Source organism: Melanostigma gelatinosum (genome assembly GCF_949748355.1).
Source record: "Melanostigma gelatinosum genome assembly, chromosome: 10".
Lineage (NCBI taxonomy): Eukaryota > Metazoa > Chordata > Actinopteri > Perciformes > Zoarcidae > Melanostigma > Melanostigma gelatinosum.
In genome coordinates, this window is record NC_136643.1 from 24,089,628 (window position 1) to 24,115,553 (window position 25,926).

Sequence of the window (25,926 nt, forward strand, 5' to 3'; positions counted from 1 at the left end):
TATTTGTTGTATGTTGGCCTTACAGGAGTCAGGCAACACATTTTCTAGAGTAGAGTAGTCGTAGATTTCAGTGTTGCATTGAAACAGTACACAATGTAAAGACACATGTATGTTCTGCATGTAATAGTGTTCATACAGAGGTCACTGTACCAAGACTTTTACATCTGTTACTAAATGCTCACCACCATCACCAAGTACATTTTTCTGTCTTATTACAGCCACCATGCAGTGTTTCTCTACAGCATGTTGGTCTCACATGAGCCAGGCTGCAGTATCTTAAGAGTAACAATGAGCCTGATGCATTTTCTAAACCAGGGGTAGAAAAAGGCATAGATCACAGGGTTAAGACAGGAGTTGAAATAGAACAGACATATTACAAAGGTAGCAGATGAGGTATTGAGCAAGGTGTCCTGGCCTGTGAGTGAAACACAATAATATGGGCAGAGGCACACTAGAAACACAACAATAACAACACCAAGAGTCCTGGCTGCTTTCAATTCAGATTTGTTAGCAGTTACACTGACTGAACACTTGAGAGGAAAAGATGCAGTATGAGACCGCATGGCACGAGCCTGAGACACGGCCACCACAAATACTCTCATATACAGAACTATGATGACAGTGACAGGACCAATAAAAGTCAAAAAAAGATCTGCAAGTCCAGCGATGTAGTTAATGACATAGACACACTCTCCAAAGCAGGAATTATACCTGCCTGGTTGTTCCAGGTTATCCTTCAGCAGCAGACTGTCAAAGAAAACAGAACATATCCAACACAGACCAACACAGATCTTAACTCTGTTTTGTGTGACTTTGTTGGGATAATGTAGAGGATCACAAATAGCCACATATTGGTCAACTGATATGAGCACCATGGTTCCTATTGAGGCAGAGGTAATAATATAGTCCAGAACATAATACAGAATACACATGAAGTCACCGAGCAACCAGCAGCCGTCTATGAGCACAATTTGATAGAACATGAGGAAGCCCACGAAGAAATCTGAGACAGCCAGAGAGAGGAGGAGGAGGTTGGTGGGTGTGTGGAGCTGCCTGAAGAAATAAGAGAACAACATGCATATCATTAATGGTAGTCAATTTATACTATATATATATATTATATTTAGAGATAAAAGCATTGACTGAAACACGAAAACATATTTCCTGTACAGTCTGAGATCTGATATTTGTTTTGTATCATTAACTATTTCTTTCTGCACAGAGCTACCATTTTTATAAAATGATAAAACATATGAATACTTGAAGTGGGAGATGGAGATGATGATGAGCAGGTTGAGAGTCACAGTGAGCAGAGAGATGGAGGACAGTAAAATGTAAGTGAGTATAGATACAGAGTGAGGACGCATGGCCTTCCTGCAGGAGGAGTTGAGGAGTTCTGGAAAGCAAAGTTCGGCTTCTTCAAAGCTGTTCATTGTCAGAAACAGGAGACAAGATGCTGCTGTGCTCGTCATACAACTGAATAATCTCTGTTCTTCCTCCACATCCCTCCTTGCTCTTTTACTCTGGTGACAACTTTCACTTAGTAGGAGTGACTAAACTTCTCCCTCACTGTTTCATCTACCTTCATTGGGCTTTTCCCTGTATTTCACCTCCCCCTCTTCTTTTTTACTGTTTTTTCTAAACAATTACAAGTTCCATCATGCTCTGCAACGGGGAACAGCAAGGTACATCACAACGCAGCCAAAGTTGCCTTTTTAGGACAGTTGTGACCAGGACAGGAAGAAAGGAGTGTACAGTTTATGCCATGAACCTGGATGAGATGAATAAGTCGTTGTGGTTTTCACACGAAATGACTGACCAGAACCACGTGACATGGCCGTCGTCATGCTTGAACACATGTTCAAATATTAGCCTGTTTTAAACACATCTTTACTATGTGGTCAGTCACGGTGTTATGTGTTGTGTTTATTCATGTAGACATCCAACACCTGAGGTTCAACAACAACTTTGGTCTTTGTTGCAAATCAAAGAAATCCAGTTATTTTTGGTACAGGCGACCCTCCGTCAGGTTTCTCATGAACCCGTGTCTCACTCTCACATTGGTTTGAGCTAACTGCCTCCCCGACAGGTCCAGATATTAAGCATGCTAGATGTGTGCAATAAGTCAAATACAAATAAAGTGTTGCACGAGGGTCGTGGGATGAAGGGATGTAGGGTAATGGAATGAAAAGGTGTAGGGTAATGGAATGAGGAGGGGAAAGAGGGTCATGGAATGATGGATTGAGGAGAGCAATGATGGACCGCTGATGTCCAATGGCTGGTGGGAACTGGGGGAGTGGAGACTCTGGAGTGGGGGCCATGTCTTCGGAGGCTGTGATAATGCAGAGTTCCCAAACGTTAGCTTCACAAAGACAGGTGCGAGTGGATGTTTTCTGATATTGTTCGGGTTAAAACGGATGTATGTGAGGTATGCGGGGGAAGACGAGTGGCAGAGAACCTTAACGATGTGGTTGGGGTCAGTTGAAGATGGTAAGATGGTGGCTGCAAACGGTGGGACCGGAGTCGACAGAGGGTTGGAGGCTGGTGGCAATGGGGAATTTCTTCTAAAAGAAACGGGAAAGTAAGTCGGCAACCAAGTTTTGTGAACTGGGATGCGGGAGGCTCGGATGTCGAACTGGTGTTGAGCCGAAACCAAAGTGAGCCTCCGCATGAACTGCATTATTTTGAGACAATGAGTCCGTCCTTTGTTAAGGATGTCTACGATGCCGCTGTTGTCTGGATAGATTGCGATGGTCTTTTTGGACCATTCATACTCCCAAAGAATGGCTGCTATGACTACAGGATACCTTGGTGAGATCGTGAAAGAAGGGGTGAGGAATGAGAGCAGATATTTGAGTGCAGGGCAGCCGAGAGCGAGATGTGGGGATTGCATTTGGATCGATTTGTTTATTGAACAAGATTGATGTAGTTACCAGTGAGGATCTGTTGCCTGAGCGTTGGACACGGGTGATGGTCGGGCGGGTGCGACTGGGCGTGCTCAACGTAATGTTGTGGCTAAAGTTGAACTTGGATGTGGAGAAAATTAAATTGGAACAGCGCTGGAACTGGCTGCTGGCAGAGCTGTGGAAAAAAGGGTAGTATTTAAGGTGGGATGGGTAATGCCAGTGGGGATAGGGCTGGAGGAAGGGAGGGGAGGGGGGAAGCAAAAACAGAATGTAGTGAGGCGTTAAGGGGGAGGGGAAATTAAAGGGGACCAACAACACCACCTGGGGACTTACACCCCGGGAAATATAAACTTAAACAACCCTAATATATTACTTGCCAATGTTTTAAGGGCACATAGATTCACTACCGGTATTTGGACAGAGACGCGTTTCGTAAAATAAACATATTTATTTTAAAGAATTCAATAGAAATCACTAAAATGACTAAGACATGCAGAACAAAGGAAACACAGCCAAAACATGCAAAGCAAAAGCAAAACAAGAAAAAGAGGCAAAACAATCAGACCAAATGAGGCAGCAAAACAGCAGCAGGTGAACCTACAAATGATAAACAAAGGTTAAAAGGGCACACCATGCTGCAAAATAATACAAATTAGTCAGACGGCAACAAGAGGAGGAATATGCATGACACTCACCACCAGAACAGGGGCCAAGAAGGAGTGAGGCCAGGGCCACAGGTGCCTTATAAATGCTGGCACTAATTTGGGGGAGGAGCCCAGCCCGACGGCTGCATTCACAACACACTCTTCTCTGAGGAGCGTTCCCCACTACAATCTACCCCCTAGTTTTTAAATCGGCGTCCCGGCGATTGGGAGCTACTGCCACGGCCTGAATAGGGCAGAAACGCTAGGCACAGGTACCTGAGAGTTCGTAGCCCCCATTGACCTACTCCCAGCTGTCTGAGGTAGGTGATGGAGGTTAGGATGCCTCCCAGCATTAGTTCGTGTGGTCCTTCTCGTGGATGCCTCCCCATTGCCTGGGAGATCCGCGACTGTACCTGGTAGTTGAGTTGCCTGGTGCCGGCTTGAAGAAGGTGTCACCACTGCCTCTGGCTGATTTGAGCCATGAGCATACAGATTTGGTTGGTAATCGACAGGTGCAGTTGTACATCCAGGAACCAACATGAACCATTCACCATCCAGCAATGACTCATCTATGGGAGGGGGTTCCGTCTCTTGGGTTGGCTCACTAGGACGGTTGATCACACAAGCCAATTTACTTTTTATTAGTGAACGATGGACATGTTTTACCTTGTGAGGGTCATTCATCGGGGCAATAGTATACACCGATCCTCCAACTGCTGGAGCCCTTAGCACTTTGTACTCCACCGAGCTCCAGATGTCTTGGATCTTGTGACGGCCTCTGACGCCAACATCCCGGACGTGGACCAACTGACCTTGCAGGGGGATATCTCGCACACGTTGATCATAGTGCTTCTTACGCTGAGCAGCTGTAGCCTCGAGGTGTTTGGTAGCGCCCTCAAAAGCATGTCGTAGTCGGGTTTGGTGTTCCACAATCCAGTCATGGGCGCTGCCAGCCACAGGTTCCTGAACTCTGCCCAAGAGGAAATCGACAGGTAACTGAGGATCTTGCCCAAACATCAAGAAAAATGGAGACTCACCAGTGGATTGGTGCGCTGTGGTGTTGTAGGAGAAAGTCACTTGTGGCAGGTAGCACGACCAATCAGAATCAGAATCAGAATCAGAAACCGTTTATTGCCATTGTATGTTGAACATACAAGGAATTTGACATGACGGGAGGTGCGTAACATTTAACAACAATCAACAACAATCAACAATGCAAAGTAGAAACAAATTAAATTTACAGAAAATATAAGATGAAGTAAAATATAAATAAAGTGAACTATAAGATAAAGTGAAATATAAAATAAAGTGAAGTCGAGTGCACAAACGGACAGATAACAGGACTATAAACCAGTGAGATGTAAGTGTAGTGTGAAAGTGTCGAGTGTAATAGAAGGGATGTGCAGGGGAGTGACCGGTAGGAATTTGTCCTGGGGATGACAGAGTCAGTGGGGGTCCCGGGCTCTGTTAATGAGCCTGACTGCCAACGGGAAGAAACTGTTGATGTGTCTTGAGGTCTTGGTCCTGATGGACCTCAGCCTCCTACCAGATGGAAGGGGCACAAACAGTTTATGTCCAGGGTGAGAGGAGTCAGCTACAATCCTTCTTGCTCGCTTCAGGGTTCTTAAAGTGAACAAGTCCTGGAGGGACGGCAGATTGCAGCCAATCACCTTCTCGGCAGAGTGAATGATGCGCTGCAGCCTGCCCTTGTCCTTGGCTGTGGCTGAAGCATACCAGACCGTGATGGAGGAGCAGAGGATGGACTCGATGATGGCTCTGTAGAAATGCACCAACATTGTCTTTGGCAGGTTGAATTTCTTCAGCTGCCTCAGGAAGTACATCCTCTGCTGAGCCTTCTTGGTGATGGAGCTGATGTTGAGCTCCCACTTGAGGTCCTGGGATATGATGGAGCCCAGGAAGCGGAAGGACTCCACCACGTCGACGGGGGAGCCGCACACAGTGATCGGGGCATGTGGGGCTACATTCTTCCTAAAATTCACAACCATCTCCACTGTTTTTAGAGCGTTGAGCTCCAGGTTGTTCAGACCGCACCAGGTCACCAGATGGTCAGTCTCCCACCTGTAGGCGGACTCATCCCCACCAGAGATGAGTCCAATGAGGGTGGTGTCATCCGCAAACTTCAGGAGCTTGACGGACTGGTGACTGGAGGTGCAGCTGTTGGTGTACAGGGAGAAGAGAAGAGGGGAAAGAATGCAGCCTTGGGGGGAACCGGTGCTGTTGTTCCTGGAGGCTGAGACATGCTTTCCCAGCTTCACGTGCTGCTTCCTGTCAGACAGGAAGTCTGTGATCCACTTGCAGGTGGAGTCGGGCACCTGCAGCTGGGAGAGCTTGCTATGTAGCAGAGACGGGATGATGGTGTTGAAGGCAGAGCTGAAGTCCACAAACAGGATCCTGGCGTAGGTTCCTGGGGAGTCCAGATGCTGGAGGATGAAGTGATGGGCCATGTTGACTGCGTCATCTACAGATCTGTTGGCTCTGTAGGCGAACTGCAGGGGGTCCAGGAGTGGGTCAGTGAGGGTTTTTAGGTGGGACAGGACAAGGCGCTCAAAAGACTTCATGACAACAGAGGTCAGAGCGACGGGCCTGTAGTCATTAAGTCCTGTGATCCTTGGTTTTTTAGGGTCACAGGTCACACCAATCCCTCTTCTTGGTGACTGGCAGGGTGCGTAGGAGGTTATGTAGGGTGCGGTTGAACCGCTCACATTGGCCATTACCAGCTGGATGGTAGGGAGTGGTGTGGCTTTTCTCAATGCCATAGATACTGCAAAGCTGTTGGATAAGATGGCTCTCAAAATTCCTGCCTTGGTCGGAGTGGATACGACTGGGAATGCCAAACTTGCAGAACCACTCATTGACCAGCACCTTGGCCACCGTTGAGGCCCGTTGGTCGTGTGTTGGAACTGCCTGAGTGTACTTTGAAAAGACATCAGTCATGACCAGGACATTCTCCATCCCATTTTCCTTCCTTGGAGGCCTGGCGTCGTTCAGCTGCATCCGGGCCCTTCCTTTTGGTCCAAAACCCCAGTAATTCCTTGATGATGGGGTCTGCTTCCTGTAAAACACGTAGGTCAGACTGAGTGTGGCAAGGGAAAACTGAGATGGTGGCCTGTGTAGCCGGTGTAGCCTGATTGGTTCCAATAGCCTGCTGGAGCGAGTCTGGAACTTGGATGCCAGAGGCTGCATAATCCGATGCATTGACTGGGTGCTGCCGGGAAAGGGCAGCTGCGTTCTGATTACTGCGACCAGGCCTGTACTTGATGGTGAAATCAAAGGCGGCAAGTTGTGCAGCCCAACGCTGTTCCGTGGCACCCAGCTTGGCTGTGGATAGATGACTTAGAGGGTTATTGTCAGTATACACCACACATTTCTGTCCCAGGAGGTAATCTCTGAATTTTTCAGTCATGGCCCATTTGAGGGCCAGAAACTCTCATCTGATCACAACCTGATCACAACCTGATCAGGCTGACATTATTGAGCTCCCTCGCTTGGGGCAATGACCCACTCCCAACACCAAAGGCACAATCCACATTTTTCCTGCAGAGAACGATGTCGTCAGACTTGGAGGTACTGACTTAATTCTCTGGTGTTATTTAGACAAGCCCTGCTGCAATTTTAGTTTTTATAGGTGCTATGGAATCATGTACAACATTCTATAGTTGACGTTATTTAGATAATCATCTGTAGACATTTTTGGATTTCGGTGAAGTCTTTCTGAAAGGTATTAGCAGAGTAATGGTAATGAGGACACAAGAAGAAACATATGTGTCATGATCTTTCTTACTCAAGGATAGCTTCATTTCCTGTTCTTGTGTATGTCCCAACTGATTGATTGCCTGCACTGCCCTGATTAGTTGCACGTTATCCTCATTACCCTACTGCATGTGTGTATTCAACCCACACCTTCAAGCCCGATAGGCCTCCTTGGTTCTCAGGTTGCTGCCACAACTGGCACTGACAACCATCTGACAACCATCCACACACTTCTGTCACCTTGGAATCATTTTCGAAAAAACCAAAGTTCTAAACTTAGTTCGTTTCAGTGTTTGGGATCCCCAAAAGAATACAGAGTGGTTATGGCTACACGTTTACATTTTGGTTGTCCTTTAACAGCGATAGATCAAAAATAATGATTATTTAGTGTGTTATTTTCAGAGACAAGGTACATTGGAGTGATTTTGCAAATTTGCGTAAGAGAGAACATATTTTATTCCTTCACACACTGTATAGGCGAACCAAACTGAGGGAAAGTAAGTACATGTGCTGAACACAGTTTCACAACTACCTGAAAGAGATAATCAATATAAAGGTCGACCAATTAAAACATTTTTTTGACCATTTGTAAAATCTGTAAAAGGCCCCTTGACATGATGCTGCAGGCTCCTTTTTCTAAACAGGAAAGAGAGAGATGCATTAAAGTCACGCAGTTTAACTAAAGACCTGTTGGATCCAAGAAAACAGTATTTCTATATTCGCGCAAAGATTCTTCAACTTATTTGTTGTATGTTGGCCTTACAGGAGTCAGGCAACACATTTTCTAGAGTAGAGTAGTCATAGATTTCAGTGTTGCATTGAAACAGTACACAATGTAAAGACACATATATGATCTGCATGTAATAGTGTTCATACAGAGGTCACTGTACCAAGACTTTTACATCTGTTACTAAATGCTCACCACCATGACCAAGTACATTCTGTCTTATTTCAGCCACCATGCAGTGTTTCTCTACAGCATGTTGGTCTCACATGAGCCAGGCTGCAGTATCTTAAGAGTAACAATGAGCCTGATGCATTTTCTAAACCAGGGGTAGAAAAAGGCATAGATCACAGGGTTAAGACAGGAGTTGAAATAGAACAGACATGTTACAAAGGCAACAGTTGAGGCATTGAGCAAGGTGTCCTGGCCTGTGAGTGCAACACAATAATATGGGCAGAGGCACACTAGAAACACAACAATAACAACACCAAGAGTCCTGGCTGCTTTCAATTCAGATTTTTTAGCAGTTACACTGACTGAACACTTGAGAGAGAAAGCTGCAGTATGAGACCGCATGGCACGAGCATGAGACACAGCCACCACAAATACTCTCATATACAGAACTATGATGACAGTGACAGGACCAATAAAAGTCAAAAAAAGATCTGCAAGTCCAGCAATGTAGTTGATGACATAGACACACTCTCCAAAGCAGGAATTATACCTGCCTGGTTGTTCCAGATTATCCTTCAGCAGCAGACTGTCAAAGAAAACAGAACATATCCAACACAGACCAACACAGATCTTAACTCTTTTTTGTGTGACTTTGTTGGGATAATGTAGAGGATCACAAATAGCCACATATCGGTCAACTGATATGAGCACCATGGTTCCTATTGAGGCAGAGGTAATAATATAGTCCGGAACATAATACAAAATACACATGAGGTCACCGAGCAACCAGCAGCCGTCTATGAGCACAATTTGAAAGCACATGAGGAAGCCCACGAAGAAATCTGACACAGCCAGAGAGAGGAGGAGGAGGTTGGTGGGTGTGTGGAGCTGCCTGAAGAGATAAGAGAACAACATGCTTATCATTAATGGTAGTCAATTTATATTATATATATACTATATTAAGAGATAAAAGCATTGTCTAAAACACAAAAACATATTTCCTGTACAGTCTGAGATCTGATATTTTGTTTTGTTCTATATCATTAATAATTTATTTCTGTACATTTACCAGTTTTATAAATTAATAAAACATATGAATACTTGAAGTGTGAGATGGAGATGATGACGAGCAGGTTGAGAGTCACAGTGAGCAGAGAGATGGAGGACAGTAAAATGTAAGTGAGTATAGATACAGAGTGAGGATGCACGGCCTTCCTGCAGGAGGAGTTGAGGAGTTCTGGAAAGCAAAGTTCGGCTTCTTCAAAGCTTTTCATTGTTAGAAACAGGAGACAAGATACTGCTGTGCTCGTCATACAACTGAATAATCTCTGTTCTTCCTCCACATCCCTCCTTGCTCTTTTAGTCTGGTGACAACTTTCTCTTCATGGGAGTGACTAAACTTCTCCCTGACTGTTTCATCTCCCTTCATTGGGCTTTTCCCTGTATTTCACCTCCCCTTCCTCTTTTTTACTTTTTTTTTATTAAACAATTACAAGTTCCATCATGCTCTGCAACGGGGAAACTGCAAGGTACATCACAACGCAGCCAAAGTTTCCTTTTTAGGACAATTGTGACCAGGACAGGAAGAAAGGCGTGTACAGTTTATGCCATGAACCTGGATGAGATAAAGAAGTTGTGGTTTTCACATGAAATGACTGACGAGAACAAATTCATGTTCAAATATAGTCTGTTTTAAACACATCTTTACGATGTGGTCAGTCACGGTGTTATGTGTCATGTTTATTCATGTAGACATCCAACACCTGAGGTTCAACAACAACGTTGTTCTGTGTTGCAAATCAAACAAATACAAAGTTATTTTTGTTACAGGTGTAGCCCTGGCTAAAAATAAATTTTGACATCAGGATGTAAATAGTTTTCTAAAAACCAAGTTAAAAGTGCATAAGTATAGATATGGGTGGATACAAATTATATCAATAAGAGACTCATAATCTTTACAGTTCAAAGGTTACAGTTCATGCAAATGAGCATAGTTTGATTGATATGTACATGATTCTGTTGTGATGTGGGGTGTTTCACGGACCCAAATGCAGACTCAGACAGCAAAGTTCTATTTCAAAACCAAGGTTCGTTTATTTCTCTCAGTCAAGGGAAAAAACAGGAAATGCACAAAGTCAATAGGAGGCGTCTCCACGCCTCCGCCCGGTTCCAAGCCGGAAAGTGGCTAATCCTGCGGAGCGGCAGACGAAGCCGACAGGAAAACTGTCAAACGTCAATACGGAGGCGCGTCCTCGTGCTCTGCTCGGATCTTAGCCGGGAAGTGGCCGGTCCGCGTCCGCGTCCGAGGCTCGACACAGGAACGCCAAGACTAAACAGTTGATCTCCGAGGAACGAACTGGAAGGCTTCCTGTTACAGGTGAAAACCCGAGGCTCAACACTGTACGGCAGGCAGTTCGAAAAAACGAGAGGCAACGTTAGTAGCGGATCTTCGGAGAGTGAACAAATGGACTACTCACGGGTCGGAATACCAGGTAGGTAAACGGACGGACTGACAACTGGGATGAGAGTGACAGGAGAATTTATGTCAGCTGGAGGCGATAACCGGAGATGAGGCACAGCTGTGCCTACGGAGAGAGGCGCGGCAGTGGGCGGGACTCTTAGGAGGACACGCCTGAGGGAAATACAGCCGAGTTAGACATAAATCCTCACAGTACCCCCCCCCCCCCTCAACGGGAGCCTCCCGGCGAACCGCCAGGCTTATCGGGGTGCAGGCAATGGTATGTGCGGAGTAGCTCTGGATCCATAATCCGGGAGCAAGGAACCCAGCATCGTTCCTCCACACCATACCCCACCCAATCCACGAGGTATTGGTAACCCCTACCTCGTCGGTGGACATCCAGGAGACGGTTGACCATGTAAACCGGACCGCCTTCGATGCGTCGGGGGGGTAGAGGGGGTTCGGCCGGAGGGTTCAGAGGACTGGATTGAACGGGCTTGAGCAGAGACACATGGAAAACAGGGTGGATCCTCATGGATTGCGGGAGCTTGACCGTGACCGGGTTGATAACGGAGACAATGGGGAACGGGCCAATGAATCTGGGAGAGAGCTTCTTGGATTCAGTGCGTAGGGGTATGTCCTTGGTGGAAAGCCAGACATGTTGGCCGGGAAGATAGGTGGGGGCAGGTGTGCGGCGGCGATCAGCCAGACACTTGTTTTGTTCGGAAGAACGGAGTAGGGCGGCACGAGTCTCTCTCCAGACTCTTCTGCATCGGCACTGGTTGATTTGGACAGACGGGACGGAAATCTCGACCTCTTGGCTGGGTAGAAGGGGAGGTTGGTAGCCAATGGAGGCCTCGAAGGGGGAGAGACCTGTTGCCGTGGAGGTATGGCTGTTGTGTGCGTACTCTATCCAGGCCAAGTGACGACTCCAGGAAGATGGATTTGCCGTCGCTACACATCAGAGCATGGCTTCTAGCTCCTGGTTCAGCCTCTCGGTCTGCCCATTGGTCTGGGGGTGAAAGCCGGAGGAGAGGCTAGCAGTGGCACAGAGGCTGCGGCAGAACGCCTTCCAAACTTGGGAGGAGAACTGAGGGCCCCGATCAGAAACAATATCCATAGGGATGCCGTGGAGTCTAAAGACATGTTGAACCAACAAGTCTGCGGTCTCGCGGGCCGACGGGAGCTTGGGAAGGGGAATAAAGTGAGCCGCCTTGGAAAACCGGTCCACGATGGTCAGGATGACCGTGTTGTTCTCGGAGGGGGGAAATCCGGTGACAAAGTCCAATGCCATATGCGACCAAGGCCTGTGGGGAACTGGCAGAGGTCGTAATAGTCCGACAGGGGGTCTGTGCAAGGCCTTGTTGCGCGCACAGGTGGTACAGGCTAAGACGTAAGCTCGGGTGTCATTGTCCAAAGATGGCCACCAGAAGGAGCGCCGGAGCCAGTTGATTGTACGTCTTATCCCAGGGTGGCCGGAGAGACGGGAGTCATGAGCCCATTGTAGGACCTGGGAACGGACGGAAAAGGGGAACGAACAGGCGCCCTGGAGGACCAACTCCTGGGTCTGGCTGGGTCTGCTGAGCCTCCCGCACTGCAGACTCTATCGCCCAGGTGAGGACCCCTAGGACACAGGCGGGTGGAACAATCGTGTCTAGCGCTGGGTCAGCCTCGTCTGGGGAAAACTGACGAGAGAGGGCGTCGGGCTTGATGTTCTTACTCCCTGGGCGGTAGGTGATGGTGAAGTGGAAACGGGTAAAGAACAGAGCCCAGTGGGTTTGGCGGGAGTTCAGTCACCGGGCAGAATGGATGTATTCCAGATTTTGGTGGTCGGTCCATACAATGAACGGGTGGACTGACCCTTCCAACCAATGTCTCCATTCCTCCAGAGCCAGCTTGACGGCCAGTAACTCCCGGTTGCCCACATCATAGTTCCGCTCGGCCGGGGAAAGGCGGCGAGAGAAAAAAGCACACGGGCGGAGCTTAGAGTCAGTGGTTGAGCGCTGAGACTCCGGTGTCGGAGGCGTCCACCTCGACCACGAACTAGCGGCTCTCATCTGGCTGCACTAGGATGGGTGAGGTGAATCGTTCCTTGAGGATGTTAAACGCTCGGTTGGCCTCGGGGGACCAGGAAAAATCCACCTTAGAGGAGGTGAGTCTGGTTAGGGGTGCCGCCGTCTGACTGTAGTCGTGATATAAATAAGTTACATAAAAAGATAATAATAAAAGATTAAAATAAATGAATTAATTAAAATATCAGATAATTAAAAATATAAATAAATAATTAAACAATAATACACAATTAAAATAGTTAAATGGGTGAATAAAAACATGCATAATATATTAAAACCACACGTGAAAGACAAGTATAAATATATGAATATATAAAATATAAATAAATAAATAAATAAATAAACATGTATATAATATAAGGGAAATACCATGGTGGAGATGTAATGGGGGTGAGAGAAGGGACAAAGGGATGGCAGGCAAGGCTCCAATAAAAACAGACTGGGAGTTAATATTTTTCATTCAGCCCGTGAGGGTCTATAGTACCAAGTCTGTGGATCCATTTCCTCTCTGCTGATTGCCGCTGCGCCCTGCTCCACTGCCCGCTGCTCTCCAGGCCCACACTTTGGAGACCATGTGAGCCATGGAGTTTAAAATGTGCATATAGGACGCTCGTGCCATTCCCACTATTGATCATATAAAAATGCTGCTTAATTCTCAGGTGTAGCTCATTCTTTGTCTCCCCCACGTATAGTTTGTGGCAGGCCCCGCATCTAAGAGCATAAACCACATTCGAAGCTGTGGGTGGCAGGGCCTGCCCCAAGTTAAAACCGAGTCTGCTCTGGGGGTTAAAAACGTGGGGGAGACGCATAAAACCGATCTCCGAACCTCGAAGCGCCTCCCTCCTGGTCTCTTTTTTGTTCAGGTCAGTGTGGACCAGGATATCCTTTCAATTTTTATTCCTACGAAAGGCGGAGATCATCCGGCACCCAACCAGGGCGACACAGTCCTCCCTCGTCCCCTGGAAGTTGCTTCTCAGTGTCTTTAGAAAGTTGTGTGTCCCATCTGAGAAGGTTGTAATTAAGGGGACAAGGGATAGGTCGGACGGCCGCACCAGGGTGTTGTTGTTGTTAAAGGTGCCGGCGACCTCCGCCTTAGTACTTCTGAGGAAGCGCTTCGAGTAACCCCTGAGCCTCAATGCACCAAAGAGGGTGCTGGTAGCCTCCTCCACATGCTCCGGGAAGGTGCATATTCTGTGGAAGCGGATCAGCTGGGATTTGATGAGACCTCTGTACGTGTGCTTGGGGTGATAGCTCGACTTGTGAAGGAGTGCGTGGCGGTCAGTGTCCTTAAAATATACCCTGGTGGCTAGTGTTTTCTGCTGGTCGCCGGAGTCACGGAAGAAGACCCGTGTGTCAAGGAACTCGACCGTGTCTGCCTGGATATTGTGTTTAAGTTTGATCCTGGGATGATGTGAGTTGAGGGTGTCCAGAAATGTATGAAAGTCCTGTTCTGTGTGATTCCAGAGGCCGAAGATGTCGTCCAGGTACCGGAAGTACAGGAGGGGTTTATGTTGGATTTTGGTGAAGGCGTCCTCCTCCCAATGGGCCAGGTAGATGTCGGCATACGATGGTGAGTATTTCCGGCCCATTGCACAGCCACGCAGCTGGAGATAGTGCTTATTGTTGAATTTGAAGTCATTTCTGGTGAGGGTGATTTGTAATAACTGTATGATTTCTTTGTCGGGTCTGGCTGGATCTGGGTCTTTATTGAAAATGTTTTGAATGGCAGCAAGGCACCCCACATCACAACAGAATCATGTACATATCAATCAAACTATGCTCATTTGCATGAACTGTAACCTTTGAACTGTAAAGATGACGAGTCTCTTATTGATATAATTTGTATCCACCCATATCTATACTTATGCCAGGGCTACACCTGCAACAAAAATAACTTTGTATTTGTTTGATTTGCAACACAGAACAACGTTGTTGTTGAACCTCAGGTGTTGGATGTCTACATGAATAAACATGACACATAACACCATGACTGACCACATAGTAAAGATGTGTTTAAAACAGACTATATTTGAACATGTGTTCAAGCATGACTACGGCCATGTCATGTTGTTCTGGTCAGTCATTTCGTGTGAAAACCACAACAACTTCTTTATCTCATCCAGGTTCATGGCATAAACTGTACACTCCTTTCTTCCTGTCCTGGTCACAATTGTCCTAAAAAGGCAACTTTGGCTGCGTTGTGATGTACCTTGCAGTTTCCCCGTTGCAGAGCATGATGGAACTTGTATTATAACATTGAATATTCTGATATTAAAGTTTGTATCATTCATTGAAACTTTTAACTTGCTTCTCATATATTACAGCTTGACAAATCATTCATAGTTATACCTACTAACATGGTTTTAAATCCTCTTGTCATCCAATGTTTTGCTCTTCAAACATTTTAAATGTACATATTTAGAACAGGGAAATCATTTGTTTTGGAGGCATGCCCCCAAAGCGCCCTTGTAAGCTGAGTTTTTGGACCTGTGTATATTTTTGTGTGTAAACATAGCGTTAAATAGCTTTGATCTAGGGTTCATTGTGTAGCTAATTCATTATAAATACATAAGTATATTTTTGGTTAAAACAACGCAAACCTAATTGCAAATCTGACTGATATTTGTGTAGAGCGAGGACTGTTAAAGTGTGTTAGGTCAGCTAAGGTAAAGTAGGTAGCCTTCTGGTCTGCAGGACAAAGGAGAGCAAAGGTGACAAAACTGCACTTAAAATAAAGAGATGTGCAGATTAGAGTAAGACAGGGAAAGAGAGACAGAGTTCATGTATCTGTGTGTTTCTGTGACAGAGGGAGGGGGAAAGGGAGGCTGTGTGAGACAGTGTTGTATAACATTATCTCCAATGGACATTTAAATCACATCATCAGGATGTTAGTCTTTAGTCATAGATTGCATAAGACTTCAAAGCAATCCGTTTTTCAAGAGTTGTCAGGATTTACAAACTTGCATTGAAAGTAAATGTAACTGTTGTTTGCTCACAAGAAAACATTGCAGGCCACCATTTGACCGTATCTTCTGGTGGCTAAAAGTTGATAAGTTATTTTCATCTGGATTAATTGATGTCCCTCTTTGGAAAAATTTGTCTGTCAAGAAGTAAAGCAGATTCCTTTACCTGCCAATTGTACGGTAACATTAAGACTTGTCATACCTGTCATTCCAATTAAAAGATGAACCAAACATAGTATTATACTCATCCTTTTACATAACATACCTGGAAGTCATCCTGATAAAGGTAATCAATAATGAGCTTGACTAATTAAAACCTGTCTGTAGACCATATAATATGTTTTTTTAGGTCATTCCATGTGATAATATCATCCTTCTGCACAGCGTTGACAAGTAATCTCTGGTGGTGGCAGCACTTGAGATAATTTTATATACACTTTAGATTTGTCTTTAGGTCTTTAGCCACAGAGTCACACAGTGTAACTAAAGACCTGTTAGGATCCAAAAATGCCAAAATCCATACATTATCCGGACCACTCCACAAAGACAATTCATTTTCCAAAGAGAAATTCTGGCCAGCCCGAGACTCAGACCTGGTACCCTCTTGCTGTGAGGAGATATTTTAGCCACCACACCACCGTGCAGCCTATATGTCAAAAGCATTTTTATATCTGTCAATGATCCTTCAATTGATTTGTTATGTGTTGGCCTCACAGAGTAAGGCAACAGATTTCCAGGAGTAGCTAAAGTAGTTGTAGTTTTCTAAATTGCTTCAGTGTTGCATTAAAACAGTACACAATGTAAAGACACATCTATGATATCCATGTAACAGTGTTTACATAAAAAGTCAATGTACCAAGACTTTTACATCTGTTTTTCAATTTCTCACTACCATGACAAAGTAATTTTTCTGTCTTATTACAGCCACCATGCAGTGTTTCTCTACAGCATGTTGGTCTCACATGAGCCAGGCTGCAGTATCTTAAGAGTAACAATGAGCTTGATGCATTTTCTAAACCAGGGGTAGAAAAAGGCATAGATCACAGGGTTAAGACAGGAGTTGACATAGACCAGACATATTACAAAGGCAACAGTTGAGGCATTGATTAAGGTGTCCTGGCCTGTGAGTGCAACACAATAATATGGGCAGAGGCACACTAGAAACACAACAATAACAACACCAAGAGTCCTGGCTGCTTTCAATTCAGATTTTTTAGCACTTACACTGACTGAACACTTGAGAGAGAAAGCTGCAGTATGAGACCGCATGGCACGAGCATGAGACACGGCCACCACAAATACTCTCATATACAGAACTATGATGACAGTGACAGGACCGATAAAAGTCAAAAAAAGATCTGCAAGTCCAGCGATGTAGTTAATGACAACGACACACTCTCCAAAGCAGGAATTATACCTGCCTGGTTGTTCCAGATTATCCTTCATCAGCAGACTGTGAAGGAAAACAGAACATATCCAACACAGACAAACACAGATCTTAACTCTTTTTTGTGTGACTTTGTTGGGATAATGTAGAGGCTCACAAATAGCCACATATCGGTCAACTGATATGAGCACCATGGTTCCTACTGATGCAGAGGTAATGATGTATGCTAGATACTGATACAGAATACACATGAAGTCACCGAGCAACCAGCAGCCGTCTATGAGCACAATTTGAAAGAACATGAGGAAGCCCACGAAGAAATCTGAGACAGCCAGAGAGAGGAGGAGGAGGTTGGTGGGTGTGTGGAGCTGCCTGAAGAAATAAGAGAACAACATGCTTATCATTAATGGTAGCAGCAATTGTCAGGTCAAGTGACAAAAGCAATGTATGAAACACAAACACATAATTCCCTTAACAGTCTGAGATCTGATATTTTGTTTTGTTCTATACCATTAATCATTTATTTCTTGTACAGTTACCAGTTTTGTAAATTGATTAAACATGAATACTTGAAGTGTGAGATGGAGATGATGACGAGCAGGTTGAGAGTCACAGTGAGCAGAGAGATGGAGGACAGTAAAATGTAAGTGAGTATAGATACAGAGTGAGGACGCACGGTCTTCCTGCAGGAGGAGTTGAGGAGTTCTGGAAAGCAAAGTTCGGCTTCATCAAAGCTGTTCATTGTCAGAAAGATGAGACAAGATGCTGCTGTGCTCGTCATACAACTGAATAATCTCTGTTCTTCCTCCACATCCCTCCTTGCTCTTTTACTCTGGTGACAACTTTCTCTTAGTGGGAGTGACTAAACTTCACCATTACTGTTTCATCTACCTTCATTGGTCTATTCCCTGTATTTCACCTCCCCCTTCTCTTTATTACTTTTTTTTCGAAACAATTACAAGTTCCATCATGCTCTGCAACGGGGAACAGCAAGGCACATCACAACACAGCCAAAGTTTCCTTTTTAGGACAGTTGTCTAGACGTTATGGTTTTCACACTACATGACTCACCAAAACGACGTGACATGGCCATAATCATGCTTAACGCATGTTCAAATATTAGCCTGTTTTAAACACTTAGCATGCTAGATATGTGAAATTAGTCTGCAATGCCCTCGCGAGCCTCCCGGCTCACATCTTTAAACAGTTCACGCTTTGCAATGAAGCACTGTGTGCAAGTGCTGAGCCAACACAGATTTACCTCTTACCTTGGGTTTTTGTTGGGGAGCTCCAAAAACTGTGCACAAGTTGAAAATCAGGGCTGAAGTGATGTGGTGTGTAGTAGTTGAAAACCAGGTGTCACATGATGCTGAAGTCTGCATTGGTATCAGATGCTGAGGAATACTGACCAAGCGTCTATATTTGAGAAATTGGGAGTGAGAACGGGTTTGCTCCCTCATTGCCAGTTTGTGTGATTCTCGTGTAACTTGCTTTTGCCAATGACTCTCCTCTCCAAGCCGAGTCTGGAGGTTTTGTTGAACCTTAAAGCCTGCCGGTAGTCTTCTTGTGTAGTGCCTTCTGTGATTCTGGCCTCTTGTTCTGTGTCCCGAGATGCTACACCTATGTGAGCCAACAGAACCACATAATCTGCAAAGAGAAGAAAAGCAAGGTCAACAAAGTGGACACTCTCTTAACCCTGGCTGCACCTTGAGATCCTATCCATGAAGATCACGAACAGAATGGTTAACAAGACACAACCCGGGTGAAGCCCAACACCCACTGAAATCGTGTTTGACATTGTTTCAAGAATACGTTTTGGGAATTCTTTTAAAACATCTCACTGATTCTGAAAGTCTCAGATCTTCAGGCAGGGACTTCCATCGTTGAGGGTCAATGATTGCAAAAGCTCACTTAGGGACTTAGGTACAGCCAGCAGAGCCTTGCCTGTGGATCTTAGGCTGTGCTCTGCTCATAGGGCGGTAGCAATTCAGCAATTTAACTGGGAGCTGAACCGGGAATTGCTTTAAAAGTGAAATTTAAAATGTATTTTAAATCCTGCTAGTAACCTGTGCAGGGAGGCTAAAACGGGGCTTGGGTGATATTTTTACCTGTTAGTTATAAATCGAGTAGCTAAAGGCGTGAGATAGTTTAGGATTAACCCTCAATACAGTGCATGTTAATAATCTAACCGGGATGAAATACAAGTCTTCTCAAGATCAGATCAACAGTGGAGAGACCGGATTTTTGAAATGCTCCTCAACGGATTTAAACATGATTGAATGAATTTTGTAATTTGTTTTCTAACAGAAAGATCAAATTTGACATTCAGGTTTCAAGCTGCAGGTTAAACATTTGTTGATAGGAACCAAGATTTCTTTCTTTCTTTTTTTATAACAGCAGTGGACTTTTTTTGGACATGCAACACTTGACAACACTGATAATAACTTAGGAGCATTGCCTAATATGGGACATACATTTGCATGTTATTTGCATAATAATGGTAGTGAATATTGTATCCATGTATGCTATGTTTCAGTGGCAGCATGTATAGATAAGTAAGAACAAGGAGTCAATGATGGAGCCTTTGGGAAACCCACAGGTCAGAGGTGCTCCTCAACGGATTTAAACATGATTGAATGAGTTTTCTAATTTGTTTTCTAACAGAAAGATCAAATTTGACATTCAGAATTAAATTGAACAATCACCAGTATCAGCTTTGCGTAAAAGATCAGTTGTTACTTTAATGAGAGCAGTTTTAGTGCTGTGATGTGATGGGAAACATTATTACAATTTTAAAACCTTTTCTAAGACTTTTGATAAGAAATTTAAAATCCAGAGGGTCAACGCTTCTTCATGCTTGAAGCAGGAAGGAATACAGCCAGTGGACAGAGAGTTATTTAGAATAGATTTTACGAACAAAGACCATGCTAATAACGATGTTGAAGTAAGAGGGATGGACTTCGGAGCGAAAGGTGGTTGAGGGAGGAAGGGATGAGGGTTGTGGGAGGAAGGGTAAGGGATGAAAAAGGATGAGGGTCGTAGGATGAAGGGATGTAGTGTTGTGGGATGATGGGATGTAGGCAAAGGAGGAGGGGAAAGAGGGTCGTGGAATGATGGATGGAGAAGAGAAATGATGGACCGCTGACGTCCGATGACTAGTGGGAACTGGGGGAGTGGAGACTCTGGAGTGGGGGCCGTCTCTTTGAAAGCTCGGATTATGCAGAGTACTCAACGGAGGAAGGACAACGGAGAGGTACCGGTAGTCAGGGCGGGTGGGAAGGACTTTGGAGGCGCTGGTGATGTCAATCATAGGCGACCAGGCTCTTTGACCTGTGAGGCAGATGAGTGATGTAGCGTGATCGATTGTTGTGTAGTGCATGGAGTGGTCCGGGCTGGGAATTAGGCTTTTGATGCTTGGGACGGTGGAGCCCTGGGGTAATGAGAGGTCTATGATGAGTCTCTCTTCCTTGAATATTTCCTCGTAGCTACGCCGAATGGACTGATCAAGAAAATTGGGAAAGGTGGGCGAGTGAGTTGACCGATCAATAATGCGTCGTGGATTACCTGGGCCGGTGGTTTATCGACTGTATTGGGCTCTGAGATGGCTGATTGCAAATTTTTAAATGTCTAGGAGGATTCTATCAACTTGCAAACCTGGGTGGAAGCCAAAGCTGAAACCTTGTCTGAGGAGCATTAACGTTAATTGGGTATTGTGATACTTTCACGGGTTGTGCTTGGTTGGATTGTGGGGACAGGTTGGTGTGCCGTGGCGGATATGGAGGAATCAGCAGCTAGAGGTGTTGCATCCTAGGTCGTCTGAGTTATACAAACCATCCTACCGCCCTGGTAGAGGAACAGCCTTCGGTTGGCTGGGTGGTGGCTGGTTTAGGATTGATGCATGGTGGGGGGACTAGAGGCAGGCTGCAGTCAATGGTGGGCTTTGTTTACTAGGAGCTGAGGTAAAAGGCAAGGGGGCTGTGAGGTTGCATGTGGTGGCCAGCTGGGGTGGTGCGCCCCGAAGCTCACAATTCGGGGAAGAGAAAACCCAACTATTTAACTTAGGGTCTGGTGTTCCCCAGTATGTTCCCTGATTGAACTTCTGCAAGTGACCAGCAGCTTCGAATGCAAATATAACATGATGTGTATAAAAAGAACAACAAGGCCAGGTCAAGAATAAGCAAAAAGTAGTCGTCCAACTTGGGCCTGTAGTCTGGGAAGGCAGAGCAGATGATGTCATGGTACAGGGAGAAAGAGGACTCAGCCCTTCACAACCTAGCACCTTCATACCTTTCGGACCTCCTGCACCAACGCACTCCCACCCACAACATCAGATCCACTGACGCCAATCTCCTTACCCCCCCTACTCTGTCAACGTATCGGACCTTGGGGGACAGGGCCTCCTCCGTTGATACACCTCCCTCTGGAACTCTTTTCACCAGCACCTCAGAAATGATCCATCCCTCGTCACTTTCAAAACTGCACTTAAAACTCATCTATTTAAATCTGCTTCTAACCTGTGATGCTAGTTATGTATGTTTTTGTTCAGTTTATTACTGTTATAATGTAATCTCACTGACATTTTATATTGTTATTGCTTTTATTGTTTCTGTCTTTGCCATGTAGAGTGCCTTTGAGTACCTTTTAAAGCGCTATACAATTAAAATATATTATTATTATCATATTTCTATAATTCAGGCAAACTCAAGCACAAAGATGAACTAGAGAAGGTGTATGTCATTTTCGTAAATTCTTTGTATACATGTTGGCAAAGTGACAGAGAAACAGACCAGCAGTGAAAACAGAGATTGAGAGAAAACAGTCGTGTGCATTTGCTTTTACTTCAACACTTTTTAAAAACATTGTCAACATTTATTTTCAGATTTCTTCATGCTTTTCAAACATCTTAAATGCACATATTTAGATCAGGGAAATCATTTTTTTTTCTCGGGGCATGCCCCCAAACCCGCTTGTAAGCTCAGTTTATGGACCTCTGTATTTCTGTGTAAAGCTTTGAGCTCGGGTTTATTGTGTAACCAATGAAATAAAATACAGAAATAGCTTCTATTGAGAACCACACAAACATAATATGAAATCTGATTGAGATTTGTGTAGAGCGAGGACTGTTACAATTTGGTAGGTCAGCTAAGGCAAAGTTGATAGCCTTCTGGTCTGCAGGACAAAGGAGAGCAAAGGTGACCAAAACTCCACTTGTAATGAAAAGATGTGCAGATTAGAGTGTGACAGGGAAAGAGAGACAGAGTTAATGTATCTGTGTGTTTCTGTGACAGAGGAAGGGGGAGAGGGAGGCAGGCTCACATTTTGGTTGTCCTCCAACAGCGGCAGATCAAAAATGATAAATATTTAGTGTTATTTTCAGAGTCAAGGTACATTGGAGTGATTTTGTAAACTTGCATACGAGAGAACAGATTTTATTCCTTCACACACTGTATGGGCTAACCAAACTGAGGAAAAGTAAGTACATGTGCTGAACACAGTTTCACAACTATCTGAAAGAGATAATCAATAAAAAGGTCGACCAATTAAAACATTTTTGCAGACCATTTGTAAAATCTGTGAAAGGCCCCTTGACATGATGCTGCAGGCTCCTTTTTCTAAAGAGAAAAGAGAGAGATGCATTAAAGTCACGCAGTTTAACTAAAGACCTGTTGGATCCAAGAAAACAGTATTTCTATATTCGTGCAAAGATTCTTCAACTTATTTGTTGTATGTTGGCCTTACAGGAGTCAGGCAACACATTTTCTAGAGTAGAGTAGTCGTAGATTTCAGTGTTGCATTGAAACAGTCCACAATGTAAAGACACATGTATGATCTGCATGTAATAGTGTTTATACAGAGGTCACTGTACCAAGACTTTTACATCTGTTACTAAATTCTCACCACCATGACCAAGTACATTTTTCTGTCTTATTACAGCCACCATGCAGTGTTTCTCTACAGCATGTTGGTCTCACATGAGCCAGGCTGCAGTATCTTAAGAGTAACAATGAGCCTGATGCATTTTCTAAACCAGGGGTAGAAAAAGGCATAGATCACAGGGTTAAGACAGGAGTTGAAATAGAACAGACATATTACAAAGGTAGCAGATGAGGCATTGATTAAGGTGTCCTGGCCTGTGAGTGAAACACAAAAATATGGGCAGAGGCACACTAGAAAGACAACAATAACAACACCAAGAGTCCTGGCTGCTTTCAATTCAGATTTTTTAGCAGTTACACTGACTGAACACTTGAGAGAGAAAGCTGCAGTATGAGACCGCATGGCACGAGCCTGAGACACGGCCACCACAAATACTCTCATATACAGAACTATGATGACAGTGACAGGACCGATAAAGGACAAAAAAATATCTGCAAGTCCAGCAATGTAGTTAATGACAACGACACACTCTCCAAAGCAGGAATTATACCTGCCTGGTTGTTCCAGGTTATCCTTCAGCAGCAGACTGTCAAAGAAAACAGAACATATCCAACACAGACAAACACAGATCTTAACTCTGTTTTGTGTGACTTTGTTGGGATAATGTAGAGGATCACAAATAGCCACATATCGGTCAACTGATATGAGCACCATGGTTCCTACTGAGGCAGCGGTAATGATGTATCCTAGATACTGATACAGAATACACATGAGGTCACCGAAGGACCAGCAGCCGTCTATGAGCATAATTTGAAAGAACATGAGGAAGCCCACGAAGAAATCTGAGACAGCCAGAGAGAGGAGGAGGAGGTTGGTGGGTGTGTGGATCTGCCTGAAGAAATCAGAGAACAACATGCTTATCATTATTGGTAGCAGCAATTGTCAGGTCAAGTGACAAAAGCAATGTATGAAACACAAACACATAATTCCCTTAACAGTCTGAGATCTGATATTTTGTTTTGTTCTATACCATTAATCATTTCTTTCTTGTACAGTTACCAGTTTTGTAAATTGATTAAACATGAATACTTGAAGTGGGAGATGGAGATGATGACGAGCAGGTTGAGAGTCACAGTGAGCAGAGAGATGGAGGAGAGTAAAATGTAAGTGAGTATAGATACAGAGTGAGGACGCATGGTCTTCCTGCAGGAGGAGTTGAGGAGTTCTGGAAAGCAAAGTTCGGCTTCATCAAAGCTGTTCATTGTCAGAAAGATGAGACAAGATGCTGCTGTGCTCGTCATACAACTGAATAATCTCTGTTCTTCCTCCACATCCCTCCTTGCTCTTTTACTCTGGTGACAACTTTCTATTAGTGGGAGTGACTAAACTTCTCCCTCACTGTTTCATCTACCTTCATTGGGCTTTTCCCTGTATTTCACCTCCCCCTTCTCTATTTTACTTTTTCTTTCTAAACAATTACAAGTTCCATCATGCTCTGCAACGGGGAAACTGCAAGGTACATCACAACGCAGCCAAAGTTGCCTTTTTAGGACAGTTGTGACCAGGACAAGAAGAAGGGAGTGTACAGTTTATGCCATGAAGCTGGATAAGAGAAAGTCGTTGTGGTTTTCACACGAAATGACTGACGAGAATGACATGACATGGCCGTAGTCATGCTTGAACACATGTTTAGTATTAGTCTGTTTTAAACACATCTTTACCATGTGGTCAGTCACGGTGTTATGTGTTGTGTTTATTCATGTATACATCCAACACCTGAGGTTCAACAACAACTTTGGTCTGTGTTGCAAATCAAACAAATACAAAGTTATTTTTGTCACAGGCGACCCTCCGTCAGGTTTCTCATGAACCCGCGTCTCACTCTCACATTGGTTTTAGCTAACTGCCTCCCCGACAGGTCCATATATTAAGCATGCTAGATATGTGCAATAAGTCAAATGTAGCTCCTGCGCAAGTTCAGTCAGGAAGACATTCGCTTGTGATCGCTGTCTCTCCTCTCCTTGTAATTACTCTATCAGCTGATTGGGGGCGTGCACGGTTAAGCAACCAACCAGATTCGGCACACAGTTTCCTTAAGCCAATCAGCTCGTGGCTGTCAAACTTTAAAGCGTTCTCTTCTCTGCTGCTGTCAGTTGTCATTTCAGCGTTAAGCAGATGCGACCCGCCTCCACCCCAGTCGCCTCCAGTCAGCAGCATAGTCAGGCTCCTGATTCATCATCAGATCGCAACAACTCCTTTCACCACCACCGCCAGTGTCTGGACTCCAGGGGGGGATTAGGCCTATTGGACCTCTGTATCCCTACCCTCGGTGACAGTACTTCCGGATGGAGTCCAATCGCCAAAGACTTTGCACTTTGCATATTTGAAGCTTGTATATTAAATCATTGTTAAATTATAAAACAAGTCTCTCCTGATTGAAATACATATAAGGTGTTGAACGAGGGTCTTTTACTCTTGGGAGAACTTTCTCAGTGACTGAACTTCTCCCTTACAAACTAATCTATCTTCATTATCCTTTTCAATGTATTTCATCTCCCCCTCCTCTTTTTTCCTTTCTTCAAAACAATTACAATTCTCATAATGCTCTGCATCGAGGGACAGCAAGTCACATCACAACCTAGCCAGAGTTCCCTTTTCAGGACAGTTGTGACCAGGACAAGAAGAAAGGAGTGTACAGCTTCTGGTTTCTATTATCCCATGAATCTGTCTAAAACATAGATCTTTGGATTTTTTCAAACTTCTTCCAGCAAAGAGGTTTAACTCGATAGGTTCTGAGTTCCTTCATGTGTCGTTGAACTCAAGCCCCTCCAGTTGTCACTGATTCCCTGTTGGCCCACCTCAATAGTTGTCTCTGATCACTAGTCCGGAAACCCCTACATATCTACGGTTGGCCACATGCTGTGGTCTCCAGCCAGCACCAACAGGCCCC

The 25,926-nt window shown here is 44.7% G+C and overlaps 3 protein-coding genes across 3 annotated transcripts; all 3 read right to left on the reverse strand.

Annotated features, from left to right (window-relative positions):
- Positions 1-236: 236 nt before the first annotated feature.
- On the reverse strand, positions 237-1,472 carry LOC306783336 (trace amine-associated receptor 13c-like; the record flags this gene model as incomplete). Its single annotated transcript, XM_079276933.1, has 2 exons — positions 237-1,053; positions 1,261-1,472. The coding sequence occupies 2 exons, from the start codon at positions 1,470-1,472 to the stop codon at positions 237-239; spliced, it is 1,029 nt and encodes a 342-aa protein (XP_079133059.1).
- A 6,822-nt stretch (positions 1,473-8,294) lies between these two features.
- LOC306783548 (trace amine-associated receptor 13c-like) lies at positions 8,295-24,238 on the reverse strand (the record flags this gene model as incomplete). The annotated part of the gene is made up of 2 exons (XM_079277256.1): positions 8,295-9,111; positions 24,066-24,238. 2 exons carry the CDS (start codon positions 24,236-24,238, stop codon positions 8,295-8,297), a joined length of 990 nt encoding a protein of 329 aa, XP_079133382.1.
- On the reverse strand, positions 16,655-17,880 carry LOC306783337 (trace amine-associated receptor 13c-like; the record flags this gene model as incomplete). Its single annotated transcript, XM_079276934.1, has 2 exons — positions 16,655-17,471; positions 17,669-17,880. The coding sequence occupies 2 exons, from the start codon at positions 17,878-17,880 to the stop codon at positions 16,655-16,657; spliced, it is 1,029 nt and encodes a 342-aa protein (XP_079133060.1).
- Positions 24,239-25,926: the final 1,688 nt, after the last annotated feature.